Source organism: Medicago truncatula, chromosome 4, assembly GCF_003473485.1.
Source record: "Medicago truncatula cultivar Jemalong A17 chromosome 4, MtrunA17r5.0-ANR, whole genome shotgun sequence".
Taxonomy (NCBI): domain Eukaryota; kingdom Viridiplantae; phylum Streptophyta; class Magnoliopsida; order Fabales; family Fabaceae; genus Medicago; species Medicago truncatula.
Window position 1 is genome coordinate 24820318 of NC_053045.1, and position 9299 is coordinate 24829616.

The 9299-nt window shown below is 31.9% G+C and overlaps 1 protein-coding gene across 1 annotated transcript; it reads left to right on the plus strand.

The window, feature by feature from the left end:
* Positions 1-1629: 1629 nt before the first annotated feature.
* LOC25492116 (uncharacterized) lies at positions 1630-2184 on the plus strand. The gene has a single exon (XM_013600175.1). The coding sequence runs from the start codon at positions 1630-1632 to the stop codon at positions 2182-2184; it is 555 nt and encodes a 184-aa protein (XP_013455629.1).
* The last annotated feature ends 7115 nt before the right edge of the window (positions 2185-9299 follow it).

Genomic DNA, 9299 nt, shown 5'->3' on the forward strand with positions numbered 1-9299 from the left:
TGAATATTTGTGATGGCTAGCTACTCTATTTATAGTTTACATTCGACTTAAAATCTAAGCAATCACTAGAATATTCCACAAGTAAACTAAAACAGAGTAGCTTAAAATCTAAGCAAAAGCAGCAAAAGTAGTTCTGGAGTGTGGCACGGCCGTGCCAAGCCTAGCGCGGGCCGTGCCATGTTTCTGACTTGAGGGAGATATATTTTTGTCTCCGAATCTTCGTATTTTCGTACCAAATCAGCTCCAAACCCCTTTCTTTTGCTCCAAGACTCAATCCATCAAATATTCGTTCCTGAAATATAACAATATGCAATTGTAGTAAAATAGTTCAAAAAGGAAATAATATTAATATAAAATAAACTTAAATCTAATTAAAACGAAACTAAATAATATATTAAAATAGATAATAAATGACTCATCAATTAGTATGGGTAACACAATATGCAAATTGTAGATAAAAATACACATGGGACGTAAGGAGTTTTTTTAAAAATAAATAAATAAATAAAGTCTCGAGTATCAATAATGTTGACTAATGTTCTGGATCGGTCAAAGACCTGGGCTTAATTACTTAGGCCCAATAACAAATCAAGCCCAAATGCTGCATTTGGGAAATTACTCGCAACACACCCCTTCTCCGCGAGAGGGTGCTCGGAGCAACTGAGACCTGTTCAAATGAACATAAACGTCTCTTTACCCACGTTCCCTCAAATATCTCACCTGCGGTCACACGTGTGCCTTACAATGGCTCTGCATTCACCCACATCTATAAATAGGAGGCTCCTCGCAGCCTCCAAGGGAGAATCTCTCACACTCTCAAACCCCCGTTCTGAACTCTACTGACTTGAGCGTCAGAGTGTATGTAGGTACACCCCCCATTCGGTCCAACGCTCACTAGAAGTATAAACAACCACCGTGAACCACCACATTCAATCAAGCGCCGACAACCACCTTTTGGTCAGATACGAGAAACTAATAAGACACATAATTAATTTTAACATGTTTGATTGCTTAAGTATAATTGATTTTCCTCTAAAATAAAGTATAATTATGCATTGTCAATACTAATTGAGCTAAACTCACGATGACAAAAAAAAAGTATAATTGATTTTGCGTTTATGATTTATTCTACTTGAAGCTATAATTTATAGATTTTGATTCTAGAATTGATTTTTACATATAAATATATCATCAATTCACTATTATATGAATGTATTCAAACATAAATCATTTTATTTTTCCATTCTTTTGTTATTAGAATCAATTTTATAGAATGAATTCCCTCAAAATCAATTCATATCACCACAAAACAAAACCTACAACAATAATTAATATGATTTAATGTTTTTGTCTTTCTTGAGAGCATGTTTCAATTGTTGTCTCTTAATTACAAATCAAGTGACCTAAGTTTTAGGATACATCCAACTTCTGATTTTGATTTTTGCCAACCAACCTCCAAAGTTCAGTTATCAAAACTAACTAAATCACAACAACTAAATAGAATCTAATATACTTCTTTTCTTGTCCTTCATATTTTTCTTTGAATAGATTTTGTTGTCCTTCATTGATATCGACTTACCAAAAAACAACCTTTGGTTCATTACATGAGTTACCCAACAGAACCAAACCATGACCAAAAAAAGCCTCAAAATCTGTTTGTTGGTGTCAATAATTTTCTTGATCATTGTTGCCACCGTAATTTTATCCTTAGCATTCACAATCTCTAAACCCAAGGACCCAGATGTACATGTCTACCCAATTGGACTTAAAAACCTTAAACTTCTCCAACCAAATGTAACAATTGTACCTTTGCACTTGGTAATCACAATATTCAACCCAAATTATGGAACCTACAAGACCAAAAATACCACTGGTTATCTTAGTTTTCAAGACACTCTAGTAGCCATAGCTCCTATAGGACCAAACAAACTCCCAAGTCATAGAACAACTAATGTGACTGCTACTGCTGGTCTTATGAATGAAAAGTTGATATCTAATGATAAGTTTTTGGTGGATGTTGCACATGGATCTTTTAATCTAACAGCAAAGGCAACACTTCGTGGGAAAGTGCATATAAGTAAGGTTTTTAAGGTGAAGGCAACGGTTACTATCAATTGTGATATCTTTTTTAACATAACTTCCTTCTATACTGATTCTTACTGCATAACCAAAATCAAGGTGTGATTGTTGGTTTTTAATTGCCATTGAAATTTTAATAAATGTATATGTATGTATGTTCCTTATAAGAATAAGAATTATTACGGGGAATACCGGGTTCGATTTTCAGGAAGAACAACGCTTGGCCAGTGTGCATGCCTCTACACATGAGTCTGATTAGTCGCCCACCTGTGGTGGGTCGGAAACCGGTGCGAAAGCAAAAAAAAAAAAGAATAAGAATTATTATCTTGTATACCTTTAATGTTCCGAATATTAGTAATAAAATTCTTTACATCAGTTAGTATTTTAATTCAATACTGTTGTATGGCCTCTGCAGTTCATTATATTATTGATACTTATTTTGTTCTTTGTATTTTTATTTTGTGTTAAGGCTCCAATTCTTATGGGAATTCCTGATAATCTGGAGTTTAATCAGGAGATATATAACTAAAACCAGGTCAAAAATTGTTTCAATCGGAAATCTAACTCTGGTTCTCCTGAACAATTCGTCTTTTATAAAGCTCATTAATCATTTGAGTCCAATTATTTGGTATTGTTCGGCTTATTCTAAATGTATGTGCATAAAGTTGGATTATTCAAGTTAAAGACAATAACACATGCTTCCTTTGGCCATCACTAATGTGGTATGAGTGTTGTCGTACTACTGAAACCCTTTTATTTCGTCATAATGATCAATTAATCTCGTGCTCGTGAACTTATCTCAGTAGGTAGAGACAATGTAAGGTTCGGGGTTCAAACTCTGACCACCACAAAAGAAAAAAAGATTAGTTAATCTCTAAAGTGAAAATTGATTCACGAATATTGTTTTTGGGGTTTATTTTTGATTCATGGATATTGTTTTGTGGGATTTATTGAAAATTGTTCTCCTACCTTTTGTTTTTGTTCATTCACATTTCCACATAAGTTAGCTCACGTTGAACAATATTCGGTGTGAGTTAACTCACGTTGAAAAAGTTGAGCGAGAGTTAATTCACACGACATAATTAAGGGAATGAACAATTTTGAAAGGTAGAACAATTTCCAGATTTATTTCACCTCTTTTTTTTATTTATATTTTGTTTTTGACAAAACTATAAAAATACAAAAAAGTCCATTTGCAAGGAAGATTTCAACCCAACCATTATATTGATCCATTTCAAATTAAGAAGCAAAAAACAAAGACTGATACTAATAAGATATAGAATTATGCTCTTCACCCAGCAAATATCGCTCGCACCCTGCAGCCATGTCCAAAATGCTCATGGCGAGTAGGGTTGTTCGCTGTGGCGGGCTACAACAAGTAACTTGCGAAGCGAAGGGTTATGGCTCGCGTGGCGAGCGATGAACTTCATCACTCGCGAGGCGAGGATCATCCCTCGCCAGGGCGAGCGATGAATATAAGGTCGGGCAGAATGCAGTTTTTACAAAAATTTCATGATCTCACATGGTTCTAAGCCTAATTTCAATTCCAGAATTCATCCTAAACATATTATAAGGTTATAGGACGGTTTCTACATCAATCTAATCAATTTTTACCGTTTGATCATCAATTTTAGAGATTTTATCTAATTACAAAACTTTTCTAATTCAATCCTAACTTTGTCAATTAATCATCAGAATTATAGCAATCAACATTACTGAATTATTAGTCTCACCCTTACCTTAAAGTGTAGAAATCGCAGCCCTCCTAGGTCTCTCTTGCTCTTCTCTTGGTTTTTCCTCTTTTCTCCAAAAACAGTCGTACGTGCAATTGTTTTTTCTAAAACTAGGTCTTTCTCTTTTATATCTCTTCCTAATATCTTATCTCACTTTCTCCCCCAAAACTCTCTAAAATCTCAAAACAGCCCTCAACTAAATATTTTATTTTATTTAACAATAAAATAAGTCTCATAATCTCATCCAAATCATCCAAATCATCTAAATCAACAAAATTCACACATATATTATATAAATATAATATAATTGTTTAAACTCGATTAAATAAATAATTAAACGAAAGTGGACGTTACATCACAAGCCCAACAATCTTTGATAATTTTTGTGCTGAAAAATTAGACTGTAAAAAGACATTGAGACTCATTGTAGAAACCCTAGCCACCTTACATACATTTTGTGACTCTTTTCTCTAGACGCGGGTACTTTGAGTGCTAGAATTCTATAAGTGATTTGCGACCCTTTTTTCTTATGAAAAACTACTATATATACATAGAGAAAATAATTGCAGAACCTAAACTGCTAAAAACTGTATGTATTCGTCGAGAACTGCATACCTTCCACATATCTTGACGCTTGAAGCTTGTCTCTTTACTTTAACTTCCTGTCAGTTTCAACTTTCTATCGAAAACTTCCAATGGCTATCGAACTTAACAACTGCCAACATGGACTTAGAGATTTTTTTTCAGCTTCGAACCTTCTTTCTTCATGTGGAAAAGCACAAGATAAAATACAGTCTAACAACTGTGAATTTTGATTATATGATGTCACGAGTTTCACCTCATCTCATTCTATATTTACTTCCCTATTTCTCTCCCGCCACCGTTCCATTCGACCCCTCCATGTGCGGCAACACCATTGACTTGCACACGGTTTTCTCTTTGATCCCGAACGGATTTCATTGTCTCCCAACTCCATTTCAGTTTTATGGGTTAGTATACTATAATATCATAACGCCTTTAAATTTGAAATTGAAAAATTGTATACGTGCAATGTTTTAATTGGAGAACAGTTTGGACAATACCTAAGGTACTTTATGTAAGTTTTGTCCTAAAATTAATTCACCCCAAGCACTCATTACCTCTCACTAAATCCTTAAAAGAGAGATAATTTGGGATTAAAAGAAAGTCCTGAAATGTCGGAACACAACCCCAATTGACCAAAATGCGTAAAACAGCGCGTGATGTCACTGACAAGCTCACTAGCGAGCTGTGGTCACTGACCAAAATGCTTCATATGTAGACACCACTTAAATTTATCTTTGAACTATATCATGATGCAATTATGAACTGTAAACGTGTTACTTAATACTTTGTCATTCATAGTTTCATTTTATATAATTATTATTGGTCATTTTAATCTTCTCTAAATTGACGGTACAATATATGAATATGAATTAAAAATAAGTCCATGCCCTTACACTTAATCTAAAGACAATTGTTTTAACCAAAAAAAAATAATCTAATAACAATTGTTGAATCGCCAGTTTTTCCACACAGCCAAAAACATGAGATGGAGAGAAGACAGTTTACGTAGTGGAAGAATTTAGCATTATCTTAATCAAGCAGAGTAACCAAGATTACATATAATTAAAAATCCAATTACTCTTAGTGTTTTCTAATCTCATGATAGATGAACATTACCTACGCTTAGTATATTTTAATTTGGCACTTATAAAATTTCATGAATTTCATGAAAATATCAATCATACATTAAATTTCATGAATTTTACTCATTTTAACATAAAACTCAAAAACACAATATTAACACAATTAAGTCGTGGATTTAGCATATCCACATCATGGATTCTCAAATAATCACATACCTAAAATCACAACAACATACTTACAAATTCAACATCAATTAATAACATGAAGAATTACACAACTCTTTTACCATCCATTTGTTCACATGTGAATAGAGGACTCCCACTTACCTCAACAATCAACAAATAAAATCTCTCGAATGAATGGGCCTCTCTCCAATCTCCTCCTCTAGCCTTCTAGAGTTCTTCTTCACCACTTTAGATCCCCTTTTTGCCTCTTCTCTCAATTTACTCATGTGTGTTTCTAACCCTAATTTTCATGAGACTACAATCTATTTATATCTTCTTACTGGACTTGGTTCTATCATTTTTATTCTTCACAAATAAAACACTACTCAATTACTCACTCAGGTCTGACCTAAGGGTAAGGCGACCCAAGCCCTCGCTTTAGGCCCCCAAATTTCGGATTTATAATAAAGGCCTCACAATAGACAAATTTGTGTATATATATATACAAACTAACAAAGGCCTCACAATAAATGAATTACACAACTTTGTCATGAAGTAAAGATGTTAGACGCGAGGCTTTATGATGCTTACAAATGAATTATGCTTTATGCGCACTATTTTTCCCTTGGAAGGGTTACACTTGCGGCACTTTCACTTATATAATGCAATATTTATTTATCTTTTTAATTGTAATGTTTTTTTTACAAAACCTATGAATTTATATTAATTTCTCTCATTAAAAAAGCCTCGTATTATAGTCCGTTTTAGGCCTCAAAATGTGTTGGGCCGGCACTGTACTCACTTAAACCTTCTTTTTTGGTAACACTCACTTAAACCTTCTATTAACTCATACACCTCAATTTCCTTAATTTCTCATAATATCTTTTTCTCTAATAATTAACTAACCCATCAATTCAACCACATTATAATAAAATAATAAAACAAATAAATTTCTAAATAATACTAATATTACTAATGTCACATAACAATAATATTAATAAACTAATAATAAAAATCAAGGTGTTACAGTTTCAATGACATGAATAATATGAGAATTTAATTAAAAATATATAAAAAGATGTTCATCTTAATCTTAGCCAAAAGGGTTTAGCTATTCATAAGAATTGATAAAAAAATGAAAGAAATATCAAACTCTCTTTCCCAATATTCGATTCTCATTTCATAAATTTTCAAGTGATTATCATATTTTTCTCTTACTCGTTTGATTTTAAAATCCTAAAAAAGTGTAAAACTATTTATATTTTGTCTAAAACATAATTTTGTCACACCGTAAGTTGTTCCGTATATCACACTGCAAAATTTGAAGGAATGTTGTGAGGTGAAATCTACTAACTCTTATCATGAGTTGTCTCACCGGAGTGCAATCTAAGCTCAACGTATTTTCTTTTTCAAAAAAAAAATGTGATTAAAATACCCAATATAGGCTATGTTGATTTGTCAATAATCACAACACCACGTTAAACCAATGAAAAACAAATTACAAAAATGGGTGGTTCAATAAGGATATGAAAGCATAAATATATCATTAAATTCATAAATTGAAAATAAAAGAAATATTTCAAATTACTTCTACATTAACTAATCACCAAAGAAAACTAACATAATTAAAGAAAAGATAGTAAGAATATGCATACCATGAAGAATTGTCAATACATTAAATTAATATAAAAATATATTATCTCTTTGGGGTATTATTTTTACAAATAATTGTGTCGCCACTCTAGACTATTAATAATATTCTATGATTTTTCTTGCCCTTTTTCTTCAACATTTATAGGTGCATAGAAATCATTGTCTATTAGTGGCTAATATCAACCATTAAATCTTATTGGTCACCTTTAATAAGGTCTCCCATTTTAAATACGTCTTATTTAACCACAATATTTAAATATGATACATGGTTTCCACCCAACCCCTTATGTATGTGTGTATCTATGCGTAAAGAGATATTAGGAACACTCTCTTTCTAACATTCACTTTTTTATTGGGTCAAATTTATTTGGGTCTCGCCAACTTATGTGGGATCCATTTTCGATGTTTGGTGCCCACATAAATTTCATCCAATAAAAAAGTTAGTGTTAGGGAGAGTGTTAGAAAGAGAGTGTCTATAACACTCCTCTGTATGTATATTAGGGAATACTAGATAAGTAATTAAGAATTATTAAATATTGGTAGATAGGTTTTAACTATAATTACAAACAATATTTTTATGTAAGATCTATTATATGAGTTAAAGGAACAAACTTGTATACATAAATTTACTCTAATAGTTATTCTAATTTATTGAGGAGTTTCGTGCAACGGAAAAATTGTTAAAAACTATTTACTTGATGTTAACATTGGATGAGGTTTTTTACTATATAAAGTGATCAAACAATTCACCATTTATTATATGCAAATTTAAAACATAAGTAAAAATATGGCTGGAATTCTCAAGATTTTTTATATTGCGATCATTTATGTTTCTTTGTTTCTTGTTGTAATTGAGGATGAAAGTAAGCTCATTCTCATTTTTTTTTTTTTATCTTAGACACAATATTTTACTCATAGATAGTAATACTTCTTTATCCTTATTTTACATTGCAGGAGAGTGTGTTACTGACGCCGATTGTCAGAAAAAATATCCCGGTCCTTATGAACATCTTTTGAAGTGCGTTAGCGGTTATTGTGTGGGCGTTACTGGGTAGGGTAAACAAATATTTCTCCATTGGGCTAAGCCCTTTTATTTTATTTCTCATTATAATATTGTTCCTATTATAATTTGTCCCAAAATTTTATTTAATTATCTGACCTTGCAATTTCTTTGATCGCAATAGAACCATATTATATATATAATTGAAAAAGGAGTACAGGGGGTACTCTAACAATATTGTAAAATTCAAAGCCCCATAAAGGGTACTCATTTTAAACAGGACTAAAACTCTATAAATATCATAATAATGGGATGGAAGTAAGTAAAACACACAAATAAACATTATTTATCCTCGACTCAATCATATCATACATCCTCATTAAAGTTTCTTTCATATTATTCCTATCTATTTGATGCATGCTAAACTAAATCCTAACAATGAAACTGATAAATAATGATTCCAAAAATGCTCTTGCTAACAATGTGAAAATGGCATTCTTCTGGTTTCTAAATTTTATAAGTCTATTAAAGTCCATATTTTGGGCAAAAATAGACCACTATATATAGTGTCATCTAGCCATGTTCAAAATAATGATAGTATATTTTTTAAAAATATGGGACCAATAATCAACCTTGTGCATCCATACACAATATAATGGCGTAACATCAATGAATCATCATTGAATTCTCCACCAACAATCTATCTAATTCAGAGTAACTTCATCCATAAAAATTACGAACTAGTCATTTTTGTTTGAACGATATAGTCATGTTACCGTATTCATTCTTATCCACAACCTTAGTCAATTTTTATACTTGTAAACCATCTTCAACATATTCATAGTTTACATAATAATACTATTTATGATTACTTGATGTTATGGCATATTTATAAAGCCCAAAAACTCTGACTAGTCATCTAATATTCTAATATCAGTGAGAGTTTGATAATTTAAAGTTCATCGGCGGTGTTCTTCTTTTACTTCCATTATCCCCCTATTA